This window comes from Callithrix jacchus, chromosome 13, assembly GCF_049354715.1.
Source record: "Callithrix jacchus isolate 240 chromosome 13, calJac240_pri, whole genome shotgun sequence".
NCBI lineage: Eukaryota > Metazoa > Chordata > Mammalia > Primates > Cebidae > Callithrix > Callithrix jacchus.
Genome location: NC_133514.1, coordinates 60,675,380 through 60,697,422, shown reverse-complemented (window position 1 = coordinate 60,697,422; position 22,043 = coordinate 60,675,380). Strand labels below are relative to the sequence as shown.

The following is a 22,043-nucleotide window of genomic DNA, read 5'->3' as shown; positions in this document are numbered from 1 at the left end:
TCTCATAAAATGATTTGGGGAAGATTCCCTCTTTTTGGATTGTTTGGAATAGTTCCATAAGGAGTGGTACCAGCTCCTCTTCATATGTCTGGTAGAATTCAGCTATGAACCCATCTGGACCTGGGCTTTTTTTGGTTGGTAAGCTATTAATTGCTGCCTCAACTTCAGCCCTTATTATTGGTCTATTCAGGGTTTTGACTTCTTCCTGGTTTAGGCTTGGGAGGGCATAAGTGTCCAGGAATTTATCCATTTCTTCCAGGTTTACTGGTTTATGTGCATAGAGTTGTTTGTGGTAATCTCTGATGGTGGTTTGTGTTTCTGTGGAATTTGTGGTGGTATCCCCTTTATTGTTTTTTATTGCATCTATTTGATTCTTCTCTCCTTTCTTTTTTATTAATCTGGCTAGTGGTCTGCTATTTTGTTGATCTTTTCAAAAAAACCACCTCCTGGATTTATTGATTTTTTGAAGGGTTTTTTGTGTCTCTATCTCCTTCAGTTCTGCTCTGATCTTAGTTATTTCTTGTCTTCTAGCTTTTGAGTTTTTTTTAATCTTGCTCCTCTAGCTCTTTCGATTTTGATAATAGGGTGTAGATTTTAGATCTTTCCTTGCTTCTCATGTGGGCATTTATTGCTATAAATTTTCATCTAGACACTGCTTTAAATGTGTCCCAGAGATTCTGGTATGTTGTGTCTTCGTTCTCATTGGTTTTGAAGAACATCTTTATTTCTGCCTTCATTTCATTGTTTATCCAGTCAACATTCAAGAGCCGGTTGTTCGGTTTCCATGAAGTCCTGTGGTTCTGAGTTAGTTTCTTAATCCTGAGTTCTAATTTGATTGCACTGTGGTCTGAGAGACTGTTTATGATTTCTGTTTTTTTGCATTTTCTGAGGAGTGATTTACTTCCAATTATGTGGTCAATTTTAGAGTAGGTGCAATGTGGTGCTGAGAAGAATGTATATTCTGTGGATTTGAGGTGGAGAGTCTGTGGCTGTCTATTAGGTTTGCTTGGTCCAGATCTGAGTTCACGTCCAGGATATCCTTGTTAATTTTCTGTATTGTTGATTTGTCTAATATTGACAGTGGAGTGTTAAAGTCTCCCACTATTATTGTGTGTGAATCTAAGTCTCTTTTTAGGTTGTTAAGAACTTGCTTGATGTATCTGGGTGCTCCTGTATTGGCCACTTATATATTTAGGATGGTTAGCTCTTCTTGTTACATTGATCCTTTTACCATTATGTAATGCCCTTCTTTGTCTCTTTTGATCTTTGTTGGTTTAAAGCCTATTTTATCAGAGACTAGGACTGCAACTCCTGCTTTTTTTGCTCTCCATTTGCTTGGTAGATCTTCCTCCATCCCTTTATTTTGAGCCTATGTGTATTCTTGCATGTGAGATGGGTTTCCTGGATACAGCACACTGATGGGTTTTGACTTTTTATCCAATTTGCCAGTCTGTGTCTTTTGATTGGAGCATTTAGCCCATTTACATTTAAGGTTAATATTGTCATGTGTGAATTTGATCCTGCCATTTTGATGCTAGCTGGTTGTTTTGCCCATTAGTTGACACAGTTTCTTCATTGTTTCGATGCTCTTTACCATTTGGTACATTTTTGGAGTGGCTGGTACTGGTTGTTTCTTTCTATGTTAAGTGCTTCTTTCAGGAGCTCTTGTAAAGCAGGCCTGGTGGTGATAAAATCTCTCAGCAATTGCTTGTTCATAAAGGATTTTATTTCTCCTTTGCTTATGAAGCTTAGTTTGGCTGGATATGAAATTCTAGGTTGAAATTTCTTTTTTTTTTTTAGGATGTTGAATATTGGCCCCCATTCTCTTCTGGCTTGTAGGGTTTCTGCTGAGAGATCCACTGTGAGTCTGATAGGCTTCCCTTTGTGGGTAACCCGATCTTTCTCTCTTGCTGCCCTTAGCACTTTTTCCCTTATTTCAGCCCTGGTGAATCTGATGATTATGTGCCTCGGAGTTGTTGCTCTTCTTGAGGAATATCTTTGTGGCGTTCTCTGTATTTCTTGGACTTGAATGTTGGCCTGCTTTGCTAGGTTGGGGAAGTTCTCCTAGATAATATCCTGAAGAGTTTATTCCAGCTTGGATTCATTCTGTCACATTCAGGTACACCTATCAAACGTACATTAGGTCTTTTTACATAATCCCATATTTCTTGGAGGCTTTGTTCATTTCTGTTTACTATTTTTTCTCTAATCTTGTCTTCTCATTTTATTTCATTGAGTCGATCATTGACCTCTGATATCCTTTCTTCTGCTTGGTTGATTCGGCTATTGAAACTTGTATATGCTTCGGGAAATTCTCATGTTATGTTTTTCAGCTCCATCAATTCATTTATGTTCCTCTCTAAGCTGTTTATTCTTGTTAGCATTTTGTCAAACCTGTTTTCAAGGTTCTTAGTTTCTTTGCATTGGGTTAGACCATGATCTTTTAGCTTAGAGAGGTTTGTTATTACCCACCTTCTGAAGCCTGTTTCTGTCAGTTCATCAGACTCATTCTCCATCCAGCCTTGTTCCCTTGCTGGTGAGGAGTTGTGATCCCTTGGAGGAGGAGAGACATTCTGGTTTTGGGTATTTTCATCGTTTTTGTGCTGGTTTCTTCCCTTCTCAGAGCTGTGCTTTCAAATGCTAACCAGCCATGTGTGCAAAATATATTTGGGTCAGGGGACTGGGTGGGGTGAGAGGTGCAGGAAGGACTCACTCAGGAGACTGGCAGTCTGTGCCAGAACTGAGAGGGATGCCCAGTTGGCAGTGGAGGGGAGTGAGCACTGGGCCTGGGACTGCAGCTCCTTCTGCCCTACGGGTTCTGAGGACGTGGAGATTTGGCACTGATCGGGGATCTGTGTGCTGCTCTGTTAAGGGTATTGCTAGAAATGACCACGCATTGCAAAGGAAGGTGAATTAGTTCCTGGCCTGTCATTTGGAGGTTATGGCAGGACTGCTTTTATCTGGGAGATAATCAGGACCTCATTATTTATCACCTGATTGTCAGAAATTAACTGTAATCCTTGATGTGGGCAGTGGAGTCCACTATTATGGAAGGGATTCAAATTTTTAGTCTCATTGCAAGTTTACCTTACGGTAAATAAATACACATACTGTATATAATTTTCTTTCATTTCTGTAAAGCTTTATTGTTTCAAAGCTTTTTCCTTTTAATGTTTGGGGTGTAAAAGAGGGCAAATACTAGAAATCTCAGTTGATATTTGAGGTAACTGAAGATTAGAGCAGGGTTGGATCATGTCTGATGTCACTGATCTTTGGCCAAGCTGGGACTAGTGCACCTCAGTGGTTATGGACGATAGAGATATGTTTATTGTTCATAGGGTTTCCATATTAGTATAACTGCTTCATATTGAATACTGATGGCTCAAGGAAGGCTGTGGTGCCGGGGTACCACCTGCTAGGCATCCAAAGGACACTACTGTTGCTCAATGGATGGATGAAAGAGTGTTTTTAGCTTGTCTTTCTACTAAGAATCACATGATCTGGGTTGAGTTTTCAATTTTCAGTCATGCAGACTACAAATTTGAGCAACTCTCCATGGCTTATATTTTTAAAATGGAAACTGTGAGATACATAGTCTTTGAAAATGGTTTTCATTTTTCTTTTTCTATTTTTTTTTTTTTTTTTTTTTTTTTGAGACGGAGTCTTACTCTCTAGCCCAGGCTAGAGTGTAATAGCGTGATCTTGGCTCTACTCCCCAAGTTGGTTCAAGTGATCCTCCTGACTCAGCCTCCCAAGTTGCCACCATGCTACCATGCCCAGCAAATTTTTGCATTTTTAGTAGAGACAGGGTTTCACCATGTTGACCGGGCTGGTCTTGAACTCTTGACCTCTGATCTGGCTGCCTCAGCCTCCCAAAGTGCTGGGATTACAGGTGTGAGCCACAACACCTGGCCTGGAAATGGTTTTATTTTTGATAACAAATTCATATGGGGTCTCACCATGTTGCCCAGGCTGATCTCAAGCCCTTATGCTCAAGCAGTCCACCTGCCTTGCGCTCACACAGTGCTTGGATTACAGCCGTGAGCCACCATGCCTGGACTGAAAATGGTTTTTAATACTCAGTGAAAAAGCTTGTAGCTAAAATGATGTGATATGGTAGATTATAGTTAAATCAACCAAACTAATGATATAAATTGTATATAGGTTACTTACCTGGCAATCTCACTATAATCTCTATGACACAGCTTTCAAATTGTGAGGGTTCATGTCACGCCACTATAAAGAAGAGTTTGGCATTATGGAGAGGATGCAATGACCAAAGATATAACTGCTCTTAGAAAAAGGTGAATATTAAACACATAGGGAATTATTTTTAATATTAATTGTGTGGCTTCTTTGAGAATACCATGCCTGGTTTTATATGTTATTTGCAAAAATTGATTGAAGCAAAGTGAAGTATTTTTGGGTCGTGGGCCAGCTTATGCCCATGTTCATTAGGAGAACAGGAAACAATGTTTAACTCACAGATCTTAATTGTTTTATTTAAATAAAACAACAAAATAATGCAGATTATGTGATTTTTTTTAAACTTAATTTAAAGAAATGAGAAGCAATTCACCTATATTTAAAACTTGTGGGCCGGGGCCAGCCATGGTGGCTCACACCTGTAATCACAGCACTTCGGGAGGCCAAGGCAAGCGGATCACCTGAGGTCGGGAGTTCGAGACCAGTCTGGCCAACATGGCAAAACTCCATCTCTACTAAAAATGCACAAGTTAGGGGGGCATGGTGGTGCATGCCTGTAATACCAGCTACTCAGGAGGCTGCGGCAGAAGAATTGCTTGAACCCAGGAGGCAGAGATGGCAGTGAGCCAATTTTAAACCACTGCACTCGAGCCTGGGAAACAGAGTGAGACTTGGTCTCTAAATAAATAAGTAATAAATAAAACAAACTTGTAGACCAGGTGTGGTAACTCACCCCTATAATCCCAGCACTTTGGGAGGCCGAGGTGGGGGGATCACTTGAGATTAGGGGTTCAAGACCAACTTGACCAACATGGCAAAACCCTGTCTCTGCTAAAAATACAAAAATTAGCTGGGCATGCTGGTGGTGCACGTCTGTAATCCCAGCTACTTGGGAGGCTGAGGCAGGAGAATCACTTGAACCCGGAAGGCGGAGGTTACAGTTAGCCAAGATTTCACCACTGCCCTCCAGCCTGGGTGACAGAGTGAGACTCCATCGCAACAAAATAAATAAACAAAAACAAAAACAAAAAAAAATTGTGAACAGATGTCAGTTGAGCCCCTCTTCACCTCAAAAGTCTATATATTTGTTTCGTTCCTCTGGAAGGACAGGAATTGTAGCAGCCCCAGATCTTCCCTATAGACAGGGGCACGTTTCAAGGCTTAGCATCCTGCGGCCTCCTGAGTTCTGTGCTGGCTCTCTGAACCACGCTTGGTTGGCCTCGGTGTGGAATGTTATACCCTCAAGTTCCCTAATAGAAATCCAGTCCCACAAGCCTGTGCAAGCCGTGAGGACTTTACTGATGATTGCGACAACACGAACGGCTTAAGTCTGTTGGCCACCCTGATTAATCCTGGAGAAAAGCTCCTCTTCTTACTCCCTCATGGCCACCTCCCCCATCACCCCTCCCATTTAAGAGCAAATAAACACATTCATGTTGTATAAGAGTATGTATTAGTTGTTGAGTCCTTTTTCTTTTTTTTTAAAGAGACAGGATCTCGCTATGTTGCCCAGGCTAGTCTCAAACTCCTGAGCTTAAGTGATCCTTCCACCTCAGCCTCCTGAGTGGCTAGGACTCCAGGTGTGTACCATTGCACCATGCTGTAGTTGATTACTTTTTGTTGTTGGATAGATTCCTCTGTGTGGTGTGTGTGTGTGTGCACACGCCATCATTCACTGAAGGCATGTGGTGACATACAGAATGGGGAAAAACAACTTTGCATCCGTTTTTATCTGGCTAAGCAGCCCCCTCCCCTCCTTTGTGCTGCCCACCCCTCCAGGTCAGGAGGTGGGTTGGGCTCTGGCACTCTTCCAGAAACACCATGCCCCTTCTGAGCAGAGTGCAGGTGAATGAAGACGTCTGCACCTCACTATGTGAAATGTGAGTGTTAAAAACATGGTAATACTGTGTTAGCCTGAACTATGGAAGAAATTTAAAACTAGGTTATAATGTTTGGGTCTTTTTCCTTCCATATGATCATAAATTAGAACAAAAATATAAGTGTTCCTATGTTTTCAAATTTAGATTTTTTTTTTCCAATGAGAATGAATTTGCCAAAAGGAAGAAACTGAGTTTATATGTGCAAAGAAGCTCTTAATGTCTTCAGATTTTTGATGCTTCTGAGTAACTGGCACTAGGTTGCACGCATGGCCTGTTTAAGAGCTTGTAAATATCCGTGGCCTTCACCAAGAGGTCTGAAATTGATTCCAAATGGGATGTCACAGCCACTTCTCTTGGCGTACAGGATCTAAAAATGACACTGAACAGTGGAGGGCAGCGACACTCTGAGTGTGGCTGGAGGATGTGTTACCCGGGAAGAGAAAGCATGGGGTGACCAAAGTCCTTGAAGAAGGAGGGGTTGCGGCGCTGCAAACCAGGGAAGGGCCATGTCAAGGGACAAGCAGGAGAAAGGATGTCAGTCACTCTCGTGACTTTTTTAGGAGAACTTGAGCCATTAAAAAAAAAGGAAAGGAAATACATGCCTGTAATCCCAACACTTTGGGAGGCTGATGCGGGTGGATCACGAGGTCAGGAGATTGAAACCATCCTGGTCATCATGGTGAAACCCCGTCTCTACTAAATATACAAAAAATTATCTGGGCATGGTGGCGCATGCCTGTAGCCCCAGCTACTCAGGAGGCTGAGGCAGGAGAAATGCCTGAACCTGGGAGGCGGAGGTTGCGGTGAGCTGAGATCACGCCATTGCACTCCAGCCTGGGTAACGGGAGCGAAACTCTGTCTCAAAAAAAGAAAGAAAGAAAGAAAGGAAATACATGCCTGTAATCCTGGCACTTTGGGAGGCTGATGCGGGTAGATCATGAGGTCAGGAGATTGAGACCATCCTGGCCAATGTGGTGAAAATCTGACTCTACTAAAAACACACACACACACACACACACACACACACAAATTAGCTGGGGGTGGTGGGGCGTGCCTGTAGTCCAGCTACTTGGGAGTCTGAAGCAGGAGAGTTGCTTGAACCCGGGAGGCAGAGATTGCAGTTGAGCCGAGATTGTGCCACTGCACCACAGCCTGAGCGACAATGCGAGATTTCGTCTCAAAATAAATAAATAAATAAAAAGGAAATAATCAAAATAGAGTTGTTCAGCAGCTCTGAATAGAAAGGGCTGGATCACAAGACCACAGAGGGAGGGTCGTTTCGAGGTGAACACCACGCTGATGGCTCTGGCCAGCAGATGTTCTCACAATCATGCTGTGGGAACACTCAGGGAGTTGATGAGGGGAGTGATCGGGAGACCAGTGTTCTATGATTCTGCCTCCAAGAATGAGGAAACATGATGTCAGTTTCAGAATGGGATAGTATAGAATTTATTTGGCTGAAACAGCCTGCAGCGGCAATGGCCCTTCCCAACATAATTCTTTAGGAGGATGTGGCCCTCCACCAAGTCTCTGATTTCCCAGTTAGTTAAGGCTCGTGGGATGCTCCATGCTCACTCCCCTCCTCCTCACGATTAGGGCAGTGCCTTGAGTTTTGTGATGCATCTCCCGTGGTGGAAGGCATGCATGAGCTGTATTTCATGAGGCTGAGCACAGCCTGCAGTTGGAGATGATGTCATTTTTAGCCATGTGAATTTGCTCAAAAGGAAGTTACTGCTCTCCTAGTAAATCTAAGAATAACAACTTCACTACGGCAGCCAAGTTGGGACCAAGCCTCTCAGCAGAGCTGCTGTGGTTTTCTTTCGTCACCTTTCTTTTGGACTGTAGAAATGCTCCGTCTGCTGGGATATGGGGGTTGATAAATTGTGGGGAAAACTCTATTCATTACACTATATGGTCAGGGCAAAAATACCAAGAAGTGAAAAGGATTTCAGATTTTAAAAGCTAGCTTGCCACTCTACATGATAAGGAAATTAATTCAAGAGGAAATGGAAAAATAAGCAGCCTACAATTGTGGTTTCTCCAGCAGATATATTCTTTGTACTGGGAAACAGTCTCCTGTAGAATATTTTCAGTTTGAACACATTGCATTGGTTTTAGATCTGTTATTTAAAAATATGTACAAAGCAGCCAGGCGTGGTGGCTCATGCCTGTTATCCCAGCACTTTGGGAGGCCGAGGCAGGTGGCTCACAAGGTCAGGAGTTTGAGATCAGCCTGACCAACATGGTGAAACCCTGTCTCTATTAAAAATACAAAAATTAGCTGAATGTGGTGGTGAGCGCCTGTAATCCCAGCTACTCGGGAGGCTGAGGCAGGAGAATCACTTGAACCCGGGAGGCGGAGGTTGCAGTGGGCTGAGATTGCACCACTGTACTCCAGCTGGGTGACAGAGCAAGACTCCATCTCAAAAAAAAAAAAAATATGTACAAAGCTATATTGTAATCTGATTTTCATCAGGCCCCTTCAGTCTTTTAGATTCATTGGATACATTTTGTGTTTCAGTGTTTCAGAAATATATATTGCCCAAGCATTCTGGCTTTTATAATTTAGATGAATTTTCCTAAAAGGCCAAGTGAAAGATTTCACATTTCTTTGTTTTCATGTTATTAATTTCTCCATATAGAGATCTGATTAAAAATGTATAGTATAGCAGAAAGAAGTAAGATGAAAATTCTGGTTTTGGCATTTGATGTTCTTTAAGCTGCAAGATCCTTTGGTTTTTTACTTTATCTGGAGCAGGGAGACTTTTTCAGACTGTGGAATGTTTGCATTGGAAGGGACCTCAGGGGCCAGAGTGCATCTCCTAACATGCAGAGATTGGCTTTACAGATGCACATGGTTTCCAACGGTCAGTTTTTGACTGTCAGTAGGACAAAGTGGATTCGAATGGAAAGTGTTTCTTCCACTGGACAGAACTACTTTTCCTTCATTCTAGTTTTGAAATCACTTCCTATTTCAAACTGTATAGCCTCTACTTCCTAGAAGGTTGGCAAAGTGTCAATAAATATAAAAAGCCCTCTTTCTCATACCACCTCGTCTAAAAAAAAAAAGGCTTATTTTTTTATTCATTGACACTTTATTTTTTTTTCACAAAACATTTGTCATAAGTAGTTCCTAGAAAATCAGTCTACTGGCCAGGTGCAGTGGCTCACATCTGTAATCCCTTTGGGAGACTGAGGTGGGCAGATCACATGAGGTCAGTAGTTTGAGACTAGCATGACCAACATGGCAAAACCCCATCTCTACTAAAAATACAAAAAAAATCAGCTGGGTGTGGTGGCACGCGTTTGTAATCTCAGCTACTCAGGAGGCTGAGGCAGGAGAATTACTGGAACCCAGGAGGTGGAGGTTGAAGTGAGCTGAGATCGAACCACTGCATGCCAGCCTGGGTGACAGACGGACACTCTGTCTCAAAAAAAGAAAGAAAGAAAATCAGTCCACTGTCATGTGAATTTCTAAATCAGAACACTGAAGTCAACTTTGTAAAAGTGAATTGCCGTGTAAAAAGGAAGGAAATTCTGACACATGTTACAACCTGGATGAGCCTTAAGGACATTATACTAAGTGAAAGAAGCCAGTCACAAAGAGACAAATACACTATGATTGCACTTAAATGAGGTACAAGAGTCGTCAAATCCATAGAGAACGTACAGTGGTGGTTTCCAGGGACTGGGGGCAGAGGGGAATGGGGAGCTGGTGTTTAATTGGGACAGAGTTTCAGTTTGGGAAGGTGAAACCGTTCTGGAGATGGCCAGTGGTGATGATTACATAACAAGAGTGTGCTTAAGGCTGCAGAACTGCATGCTTAAAAGTGGTTAAGATGCTAAATTTCAGGTAGTTGGGTGTGGCGGCTCACACTTGTTATCTCAGCACTTTGGGAGGCAGAGGCCGGCAGATCACCTGAGGTCAGGAGTTCAAGACCAGCCTGGCCAACGTGACAAAACTGTCTCTACTAAAAATACAAACATTAGCGAGGCTTGGTGGCATGCACCCTAATGTTAGCTACTTGCAAGGCTGAGGCAGGAGAATCGCTTGAACGTGGGAGGTAAAGGTTGCAGTAAGCTGAGATCACGCCACTGCACTCCAGCCTGGGCGACCGAGTGAGACTCCATTTCAAGAAAAAACAGAAAAGATGCTACATTTCATGTTATGTGCATTTTATCAAAATGTAAAAAGAATGAATTACTATGGCTGGAATGAACTGCCGCTCTGTGGAAACTTAGCGCAGTAGAGGATTCCAGGTAACTGAGTCTGCCCTGTGTGAGACTTGGAGTCCCCTAGAAATGCTGATTTTCCTTCTTCGGGGCCAGCAGTTATTTCTCCTTGCCTGGCTAGGGTACTTCCTCCCATCCCTGGGGAAGCACCTCCTTTCTGGTTCCTTCCTCCATCCTCTCGGCTCTGTTCCAGTTGATCAGTTGATTCTGTGTTTCCCCACACATGAATGGAGCAAGAAGAGCTGGCTCGAGGCTTCTAGTAAATTCTCATTCCTCGGCCTCCCAAAGTGCTAGGTTTACAGGCATGAGCCACTGTGCCCAGCCTAGTGTATTAATTTTTTTAAATGGGATGTTATGATGAACAAAGCCAATGGGAATTCTATGCTCGTGGGACTTACAGTCTGGCAAGGAAGGCAAAGACGGAGTAAGCAAACACAATGTGGACTGAGGTGTGGTATGAAGGAGGTCTCAACTCGAGTCAGCAGGAGTTGTGGGGGTGACGTCGAGGGGAGGTACTGTCATTTTATCATGTTTTAACAGGGACATTTTCAGTCATATGATCCCTGGACGCTGACACAACTTTTCCAGGCCTTTTCCTGATACCTTCCTTCTCATTAGCATCTCCTGGGCCAGTCCAGTGTCTTGACACAGTGGCTGAACCCATGAAAATGGGAAGCCCTTATTTCACCTCCAAAAAGGGTTTTAGAGGAAGCGGAGGGGGAAACGGGGGTGACGGGTGGGGTGGGGTGGGGAGGAGGGGGAGGAGGAGGGGGAAAGGGAATTGGGGGGAGTTCACAGGGGTGAGGTGGCAGGGTGACAGGCCTGGGTTAGAGCCCCAAGGACCATCCCCGCCCATACCCAAGGCAGCTGTGGACGGGCTCTCCAAAGTGTTGGTGAACTGTCACAGCCAAGGCTGGGAGGGACGCCAGGCCTGCAGCTGCAGTCCGCCCTCCAGCGCCGCCCAGCCCTGCCTTAAACTCTTCCTCTGGCTCCTTGACTACCCCCATGCTGCAGTTAGTTGACCAGTTCTGTATTAAGTGAGCTTCTCCCATGTGCTCGAAGCCCAGGGGCCCCTGGGGATGCTCGGGCCACCTGCCTCTGCTCCACGTCCCCTCCCTGGTCCTCTGGCTCCCAGGCCTAGTAGAAGGGTGGCTGATTCCCTGGAGGGAGAAAATGGAGCCTGGAGCTTCTTCTCTCTGGCTGCACTTGACAGTGACTTGGGGACTTTTAGAAAGGTACAAGCACCCTCCACCATTTAAGGCACAATTTTGCAGGCAAAGTCCTTGGCATTTTCTAAAGCTCACTGGCTATTTGTCTGCAGTGCCTTGGATGATAAAGAGGCTGACCCAGAATCCTCCTTAGTTCCTCCCCATTCTAGCTGGCTACTGCCTTAGAGGGAACCTCCTTTCTGCTGGAAAAATCCCCTAGGGATTTGGAATCAGACAACCCTTTCATCTCCTCCTCCCCAGTTCCCAACTGAGCCTGAGGGCTGACTAGCAGGGCCTAAGGCCACCTCTGAGATCCAACCTTGTCATCGTCATGTGACATCCCTAGGGAGGTGGCTGCCTTCCAGCTGTCGTTGCCAGCCAGGAAGTCCTCCTCCCTACCTAGACTTGAAAACTTGCCAGGAGCAGCTCGACCTGAACGCCCTTGGCCAGAAACCCACAACAGGCAGATTAGGCACCGCGTGGGAGTGGGTGTGGGGGTGCGGGGGCTCCAGGCTCCAGGGAACTTTTGTATATTAGGAGCTGGGGAACTGTCCCCCAAATAAAATTGCCTTGAAAGAAAAGAACAAAGCGTGTTGGCACAGCAAGGCCTTTCTTCCACTCTGGGGCATGACAGAGGTCACAGCTCCCTGCTGGGCTGGGGTGGAGGCCGTTCTTCTTGAATGGGCACAAGTGTGTGCTCTGCCCACCCTGGCTCATTCTCCTCTGAGAGAGCTTCTTGCAAGGCCTGGGCTGTCCTCTCCTGGCGGATGAACGAAACCCGAGAGCAAACACATTTCACGTTCAATCAGAGTGCTCAGAGGAACCACGTTTTCCTGAGAGTACACATTCTTTCAGCATTAGGCTCTACTGAACGCAAAACAATCCAGTGCCGCGATGCTTTCTTCCCTTTTTACATTTTTGAGGACCACACAGAGGACTCCTGCTAGGTGGCAGTGGGGACCGAGGGCTGGCGTATACCTGGCCATGGGTGGGATGCTCAGGAGTGGGTTGGCTGAAGTGGGATTGGCTGCCTTCTTACCCAGCCCTTAGGGCCTGCTGGAACATCTCTACATGGGGCGGCTTCCTCAAATGTCAGGCATTGCCCAGGAGAATGGCTGCTTGTGTGGGGGGCAGGAGGATGCTTGGGCCTAACCATCCTGCCCCTTCCCGGTTGTTTGAACTTGGACAAGTTGCTTAACCCCATGAGCCTCTGTTTTCTCACTTGTGAAAAGGGGAAAATGTAAATAGTGAGGCCTTGATAGAAGAGGGTGGGAATGAGAGAAGGAAGAGCCTGGAAGGAAGGTCTCTCCCCCTCCTCATCCCAAGCGGCCCTTGTTTTTCTATTTTACAATTGGTCTTCCTCTTCGGTTTCCCTTGGAAAAGCCTCTCTGGAGCTTTCTAACATCTGCGCACCTGGCCGCCACCCCAGACCCCTTAAATTGGAACCTCTGAGGGTGAGACCCAGGCATGGGTAGTTTTTCAGTTTCCTGAGTGATTCTGATGGCTCAGGCTGAGAACCACTGCCCTAAAGACCAAAGCAAACAGGCCAGGCACGGTGGCTCATGCCTGTAATCCCAGCACTTTGAGGCTGAGGTTGGGGTTCACTTGAGGCCATGGGTTCCAGACAAGCCTGGGCAACATAGTGAGACCCCCATCTCTTAAAAAAATTTTTTTTAATTGGCTGGGCACAGTGGCTCACACCTGTAATTCTGGCACTCTGGGGGCCAAGGCAGGTGGATCACCTGAGGTCAGGAGTTTGAGACTAGCCTGGCCAACATGGTGAAACCCCATTTCTACTAAAAATACAAAAAATAGTGAGGCATGGTGGCGGGCACCTATAATCTCAGCTACTTAAGAGGCTGAGGCAGGAGAATCGCTTGAACCCAGGAGGCAAAGGTTGCAGTGAGCTAAGATCTAGCCATTGCACTCCAGCCTGGGCAACAAGAGTGAAACTCCGTCTTACAAAAAAAAGGCATGGTGGCTGTAATCTCAGCATTTTGCAAGGCTGAGGTGGGAGAATCACTTGAGCCCAGGAGTTTGAGGTTGCAGTGAACCATGATCATACCACTATACTCCAGCCTGGGTGACCAAGTGATACCTGTCTCTACAAAACAAAAAACACAACGAAAACCAAAGGAAACAGGGACAATGGAAGGTACTAGGGAGTCTAACGGGCTTGGTGGGTTCTGGCTGTTAGCAGGGCCCTCTTGGCTTTTGCAGGGCACCTGGCCAGCCCCAGCAGAGTGGATCCGGTACCCAGGTGTAATTGTCAGGGTGTGACCCTAAGGGAGGATGTCAAAGGTCCGTCACATGTCAAAGGTCCAGCACATGATCTGTGCTTTCTGTAGGAAGATAACTTTGAAGTTCACCTGCTGCAGGGCTGGTACCCGGGAGGGCGTTGCTTTGCTGGGTAACCCCCTGCAACCATTGTCCCGCCTTCCCCAAGGGCGTTCTCAGCAACCCTGAAAAAGTGATACCCAACCTGTTGCTTTCTGGGAATTGGCCCAAGAAGGCCAGCTGCTGGTGCTGGTGTAAGAAATGAAGAGAAGGTGAAGAGGTTCAAAAGAGATGATTTCCAAGCCAGGAAACTGCAATTGGGCTGAAGTAGGGAGGCCCCACCTTGTGCAACTGTGGCTTCTGCCTGTGCTGTGGGCAGGGGCTACTGCAGGGGCTGAACTCCTGGCTCCATCCCTGGTGAGCCCAAGCTGTTGGGCTGTCAGAGTCTGTTTTGGGCCAGGCCCAGCCTTGCGTCTGGAAGACTTTCCAGCACACTGCAAAACGCACTCTGTGATATTCCGGGCATAAGGGAATGTGCACTGTCAACAGGACTTTTTGAGTGCTTCCAATTCTGCTTCCCTATTTCCGTCACTGATAGTATGAACCAGGGAATCTTTGTAAAAAGTGAACACACATGGTGTGAGCTGCCATCTCCAATAGCTGATGGCCACCTTTGCTAGCATCGGGGAAGGGAGGTACAGAGGTGAACACAGACATGATGCAGGGATAGGGCGCCAGGGATGTTTCTTTCTTTTTCTTATTTTTGAGACAATCTCGCTCTGTTGCCCAGGCTGTAGTGCAGTGGCATGATCTCGGCTCACTGCAACCTCCACCTTCTGAATTCAAACAATTCTTTTTTTTTTTTTTTTTTTTTTAAAGACGGGGTTTCACCATGTTGGTCAGGCTGGTCTTGAACTCCCGACCTCATGTGATCTGCCTGCCTTGGCCTGCAGAGTGCTTGGATTATAGGCATGAGCCACCGTGCCTGGCCAGGAATATTTCTTTAAAACACAAAACCAAACAATCTCTAGTGACATCTGAAATAAGGACTCATAAACTGTGACTTGTAGAACAGAAATTTGGTGAAACACAAGCTCTGTTTGGGGGCTGAAAATTGTCCTTCTCAAATGGTAGTCTTGGTGGAGAATTTCTTTTTTTTTTTTTTTTTGAGATGGAGTTTCGCTCTTGTTACACAGGCTGGAGTGCAATGGCACGATCTCGGCTCACCGCAACCTCCGCCTCCTGGGTTCAGGCAATTCTCCTGCCTCAGCCTGCTGAGTAGCTGGGATTACAGGCACGCGCCACCATGCCCAGCTAATTTTTTTGTATTTTTAGTAGAGATGGGGTTTCACCATGTTGACCAGGATGGTCTCGATATCTTGACCTCGTGATCCACCCACCTTGGCCTCCCACAGTGCTGGGATTACAGGCGTGAGCCGAGAATTTCTAAACTGTGTGTTCCCCTTGCTGGGAAACCGGTGCCCAGGGCAGGTGGAGGATGGGGGAACCCCTGCCTTCCTGAGGCTGATCTGAGTTAGGCCGAACATCCCCAGCCAGATCTGGACCGAGGAGACCATCGCCCCCCCCAGCCAGCCTGGAAGAGCAGGCAGGGTCCTGCGAGCCCTGAATCCTCTTTATTCGGGTCCAGCACCAGAAGGTGCTAGTAACAGCAGCCAGTAAAGAGAGATGTCATCCCTTCTGTTCACAGGTATCGAGTGAACTTCAGACCTAGATATGTCACTAAGTACAAGACAGTGACACAGCTGGAATGGAGGTGCTGTCCTGGCTTTAGAGGGGGAGACTGCCAAGAAGGTCCCAAAGACCCTGTGAAGACCCTCAGCCCCACGCCCACTCGACCTCGAAACAACTTGAAGAAAGCCACAGGTAACTTATTCGTGCTGTGCTGTTATGTATGGCCACCTTTAACACTGCCAGTGCTCCTTCAAACAACAGGATTTATGCTTTACAGTGGTGAGCTTTGCATGGTCTTCGAATAACACACATAAGATGCCTGCAGTAGCCACCTGTGACAGACAAATGTATTCGAAGGAGCGGTAGCAATTGGAAGACAAAATTTCTTGGAAGTAAATTGCTTTGCTAGAGCCAGTTTGTTGTGAAAGCCAATGCCTTAAAAATCAGGGTAGGAAATGCCAGTGGGTTCAGACTCGTGTCACCTGGAGGCACAGCTGTAAGGAGATTCAGATGTAATGATGTACTGCTTGCTTTTACTTGGACCCATAAATCTGAATTTAAGGGGGTTAAATTCCCCGTACCCTGGAGACAGAGTCTTATTCTGTTGCCCAGGCTGGAGTGCAATGGCTGGCATGATCTCGGCTCACTGCAACCTCCACCTCTCAGATGCAAGCAATTCTCCTGCCTCAGCCTCCTGAGTAGATGGGAATTACAGGCAAATGCCACCATGCCCAGCTAATTTTTGTATTTAGTAGAGGCAGGATTTTACCATGTTTGTCAAACTGATCTCAAACTCCTGACCTCGTGATCTGCCTACCTTGGCCTCCCAAAATGCTGAGATTACAAGTGTGAGCCGCTGTACATGGCCTGTTTTTTATTTTTAATTAATTTATTTTTTTGAGATGGGGTCTTGCTCCGTTGCCCAGGCTGGAGTGCAGTGGTGTGATCTCAACTCACTGCAACCTCTGCCTACATGGTTCATGTGATTCTCCTGCCTCAGCCTCCTGAGTAGCTGAGATTACAGGCACCTGCCACTACACCCTGCTAATTTTTGTACTTTTAGTAGAGATGGGGTTTTGCCGTGTTGGCCAGGCTGGTCTTGAACTTCTGACCTCAGGTGATCCTTCTACCTCAGCCTCCCAAAGTCCTGGGATTACAGGTGTGAGCCACCATGCCTGGCCTAAAATTGTATTTTTAAAAAATAGATAAATAGAATCATTCCTGTTCTGTTTGAGATGAGATACTTGCAAAGCTAACCCCTAAATTAGAATTTCACCTGTAGTTCACTTTTGCTTTTAAGTGTAAAAGAAGGACTTTAATGGATAAAAACTTCTTGGCACTTCATTCTACATCACTTAATTTATTTTCTTTCTTTCTTTTTCTTTTCTTTTCTTTTCTTTTCTTTTCTTCTTTCTTTCTTTCTTTCTCTCCCTCCCTCCCTCCCTCCCTCCCTCCCTCCCTCCCTCCCTCCCTCCCTCCCTCCCTCCCTCCCTCCCTCCCTCCCTCTCTCTCTCTCTCTCTCTCTCTCTCTCTCTCTCTCTCTCTCTCTCTCTCTCTCTCCTCTCTTTCTTTCTGTGATGGAGTCTTGCTCTGTCACCCAGGCTGAAGTGCAATGATGCAATCTAGGCTCACTGCACCTCCGTCTCCTGAGTTCAAGCAATTCTCCTGCCTCAGCCTCCCAAGTAGCTGGGATTACAGGTGCATGCCACCATGCCTGGCTAATTTTTGTATTTTTAGTAGAGATGGGGTTTCACCATGCTGGCCAGGCTGGTCTTGAACTCCTGATCTCAGGTGATCTGCCCACCCTAGCCTCCCAAAGTGCTGGGATTACAGGCATGAGCCACCACATTCAGCCATCACGTCATCTTTGTAAGTTCAGTCACAATAAATGCAGCCTAGGTTTTCTTGACTTTATATGCTTAAATGATATTTTGCCATGAGGGGTTCTCAATTTTGAAAATGGTAGTGCTTCCCAACATTGTCTGTAAAAATAGATTTTAAAATGATTTTTTAACTACAAAAGTAACGCATGTCAATTAAAGAATGTTTACAAAATATAGAAAAAATATTTAAGGATACATAATCTCATGACTAAATGAAAACTACTATTGACATTTTGTTATAAAACCTTATTCTCTTTCCTATGTCTGCACATTCATTTTCTTAAAGAAAAATTAATTCATCTCACAAATGGTTATTGAACTTCTATATCTGTCAGGCTCTTTACTGGGTACTTGGAATAAGTGAGAAAAAAAGCAGACAGAGTCCCTGACTTCATGGAAGGCAATCATTAGACAGTAATTGCAATAATTCATGACACATACTGTGATGGGGGAATATGACATGGGAGCTGGTGGATTGTAATACTTTATTTTTGTTTTGTTTCATTTTAGTTTTTGTTTGACAGAAGTTTAAGCATATTGTAGTTTAACAAGTTGAATAGCTTTATGAGGACTAATAGGAAAAAAATGACCCCTGCCCCAACCCTCTTATTTTCCTGGAGGTAGTACTTTAAACTCTTCAGATTAATCTTTTGGAATTTACCTCCATATCTATTGGTTTCTCACTGTGGGAGGTGAGAATTTAACTCCCTTTCATCTACTCCTCAACACATGGCTCCTATCTCCCCATCCCTTTCATACAGTTAAACTATATTCTTAATTTATTCAGTATTCAATGTTTACACTGTAGTAACTATGTAGATAATGTTTACAGCTGAGCCATGTGGTGTACTATGAATAGGTTTTCTTTCCTACACAGCTTTTCGATTCCTTACAGTTAATCACTGTCTTGTGTTTTTCCTTTGCTTGGTTTTCTGTGTTTTTGTTGCTATTTAACCCCAACTCTTCTCTGGTTCTCTAAATATCCCCTCCATATGTTCAGACACAGCAGTTGCATCTTCTTGAAGAAGTCTCTCTTGAGCCTTCTCACTTGCCCTACCTGGACTGGACATCCTCCTTTCCTGTCATCGCCCAAGGATCTTAACTTGCCTCTCTCCTATTGAATTTCCTGTTTTCTGGGTCCCCTGCTCCCTCTTTCTTGGTTTATTCCCTTATTTTGCTTGAGCATGTCCTTTAGTAGCTTCATGAGACAATTACATGGGAGGCAAAGTTTTTACTACTTTATAGTCTGAAAACTATTTTTATTCTAACTTCAGAAATCTAGGTCAGAAATCAGTTTCCTTGAGAATTTTGAAAGTAGTTCTCAGTTTTCTTCTAGCTTCCAATATTCTGCTAAAAAAGACCAAAATTTTCTGACTCCCAGTTTTTTAAGTGTGACTTGAGTAGGTTTTTTCTTCTCTCTCTCTCTCTCTCTCTCTCTCTCTCTCTCTCTCTCTCTCTGTTCTTTTAGTGAGATTTTAGGAGGAAGTAAATATTTGCATTCTTTGACTTAGTGAATCCTACTCTATATGGTCAGATAGTGCTATTGTTGGGAGACACTGATGGAATAGTTGCTTTATCTCTGTTGCTTTTTGTCTCTCAAACTGCAAACAGGGCTAAATAATATCTATGAGACTCTTCAAGCACAGAAATGTTAATAAAAGTAAAAGATAAAACATTCAGGCATTGCTTTGAGGATAACATCAGATGATATGATATCATATGATATCACCATCCAACAGCTAATGGGTGGATCTTGCTAAAGTGGCTTCTTGTGGTTTTACTGTATGCAGTCAACTCTGAGGGTGTGGCTGCAGTTCACTTATATGGGCTTGAAGCGTTCATATGATAAAGCAGATAATGAATGTTTCCTCTCAGGGTGAAAGAGCCCATTGGTTAACTATTAGGTGCCATGTACATATTATTTCAACAGCTCTAGGAGGAATTGTACCCCTTCTTTATAGATAAGAGGATTATAGTTCATAGAAGTTAGTTAACTTGCTCGAGGGCAAACTAAATAGAAGTAGAGGTCTATTTGACTCCAAAGCCCATACTCTTTTCTAATGTACCACAATAATTACCTACAATTGTGTAGTGACCTATAAGTGAAGGTGTATGTGTATTTTGTAGTTACCCTGCCTGTCTTGGCAGAAACTGGCTAAAGGCAGAAAATGTTAATTCATGTCCAACTTTATCTTTGTAACAGATAATGAACCCAGTCAAGTCTCAGAGCCCAAGAAGACTTTGTCCCCAAATGGTACAGCACAACCAAGCCAGGGGACAGACCCAAAAGCGGGTACCCAGGAACTTCAGGAAAAGAAGATACAGGTGCTTGAGGAGAAGGTTCTCCGACTCACAAGGACGGTTCTTGACCTCCAGTCTTCCCTTGCTGGAGTGAGTGAAAATCTCAAACATGCCACTCAGGACGATGCCAGTAAAACACGGGCCCCAGGGCTCAGCAGCCAGCACCCGCAGCCTGACGTCACCGTTAATGGAGACATAGAAACAGCCCAGCATCCTGGTGTCCTCAACACTAAGGAACCTGGCATGACGGACATCAAGTCCGAATTGGCTGAAGTCAAAGATACTCTGAAGAACAAAAGTAACAAGCTGGAAGAGCTGGATGGGAAAGTAAAGGGCTATGAAGGGCAGCTCAGACAGCTCCAGGAAGCAGCCCAGGGCCCGACAGTGACCATGACAGCCAACGAAGTCTACCAAGCCTATGTGGACAGTAAGATCGATGCCCTGAGAGAAGAGCTCATGGAGGGCATGGACAGAAAGCTGGCTGACCTGAAGAACTCGTGTGAGTACAAGCTCACTGGCCTCCAACAGCAGTGTGATGACTATGGGAGCAGCTATCTGGGAGTGATAGAGCTGATAGGGGAGAAGGAAACAAGCCTGAGAAAAGAAATAAACGACCTCCGAGCCCTGCTCCAGGAGCCTTCAGCCCAGGCAAATTGCTCTAATGGCGAAAAGAATGGCGACATTGGTCAACAGATCAAGACTTTGGACCAGAAAATTGAGAGAGTTGCTGAAGCCACAAGAATGCTGAATGGAAGACTGGACAATGAGTTTGACCGCCTTGTAGTTCCAGAGCCAGATGTGGATTTCAATGCAAAATGGAATGAACTGGATGCAAGGATCAATGTGACGGAGAAGAATGCTGAAGAACATTGCTTTTACATTGAGGAAACCCTTCGGGGGACCATTAATGGAGAGGTGAGTGACTTGAAGCAACTTGTGGATCAGAAACTACAGTCTCTGGAAGACCGTCTGGGGAGCGTTCTCCTACAGATGGCCAACAACACTGATGCAGAGCTCGGTTCCCCAGGGGCGGCAGCCCAGCCGGGAGTGTCAGGGTCAGGAGATGAACAGGTCATGACGGAATTATACCACCTGAAGTACAAAGTTGAAGTTGTTGAAGACATTTGTTTGCAGAACTTGCAGAGAAATCCTCATGGGATGGAAGGTGCTTTGCCAAACAGGGAAGACCACGCAGGGCGTGACAACCTGCGCTTTTTGAAATCTCTAAACGACACGATGCACAGAAAGTTTCAAGAAACCGAACGGATCATCCAGAAACTTCAACAGGATTTTAGTTTTCTTTCTGCTCAACTAAACCACACAGAAAATAATGTGACTCAACTTCAGAAGGAAATGAGCAAGTGTAGAGCAGGTGAAAATGCTGGCCCAGGTGGGTTCACTAAGATGGGTGAGCAAGAAAGGACAATGGAGACCCTGCCGGCCCCCCAGCACCCCACAGCTCATTGCTGTGGTCAGCTGGAGGAGAGGTGGCAGAGGCTGCTGAGCCAAGTCCTCTCGGAGCTGGACACCTGTAAGGAAGGCATGCAGGGGGTCCAGACAGAGGTCTCCATGGTGGAGGGCAGGGTGTCTCATATCGAGAAAACTTGTAGTAAGCTGGATTCCATCTCACGAAGTCTTCAGAGGATCAAGGAGGGGCTCAAGAAGCACGTCAGTAGCCTGTGGAACTGCGTCAGGCAGATGAATGGGACGCTCAGGTCGCATTCCAGAGACATTTCTGGCCTGAAGAATTCAGTTCAGCAGTTCTATAGCCACGTCTTCCAGATTTCATCTGATTTGCAAGATCTGGTCAAATTTCAACCATCAGCAAGTAAGTTGAATCTTACAATTCTATTTCTTGTATTTCTTTGCAGCACACAACAGCATTTTCTTTTTTTAGCTGGAGTCTCACTCGGTCACCCAAGCAGGAGTGCAGTGGTGTGATCTCAGCTCACTGCAACCTCTACTCCCCCGGGTTCAGGCAATTCTCCTGCCTCAGCCTCCTGAGTAGCTGGGATTACAGATGTGGCACCACGCCCAGCTAATATTTCTATTTTTAGTAGAGATGGAGTTTCACCACATTGGCCAGGATGGTCTCGATCTCTTGACCTTGTGATCCGCCCACCTCAGCCTCCCAAAGTGCTGGGATTACAGGCGTGAGCCACAGTGCCTATCTGACCGCATTTTTTAAAAGGTTTTTTGTTCATTTTTTATTTTGTTGAAACTTCAGGTAAAAACGTGACTGTTTTTGGACAGTTCATGGAATGAACTAAATGCTATCAGTCCTACCCAAAATGTGGTTCATAGATTGGTGCCTGTTTGTGAATTATTTGGTGCTGGATAGCAAGAAGATAAATACATACTCT

At 45.2% G+C, this 22,043-nt stretch overlaps 1 protein-coding gene across 1 annotated transcript in view; it reads left to right on the top strand.

Moving 5' to 3' along the window:
• The window catches only part of EMILIN2 (elastin microfibril interfacer 2), a 62,095-nt gene that overhangs the window by 17,409 nt on the left and 22,643 nt on the right, over window positions 1–22,043 (top strand). The window contains exons 3-4 of the mRNA XM_008979567.6: window positions 15,513–15,688; window positions 19,583–21,508. Coding sequence (XP_008977815.4) covers window positions 15,513–15,688; window positions 19,583–21,508 — 2,102 coding nt within the window. The remainder of the gene's footprint in view (window positions 1–15,512; window positions 15,689–19,582; window positions 21,509–22,043) is intronic.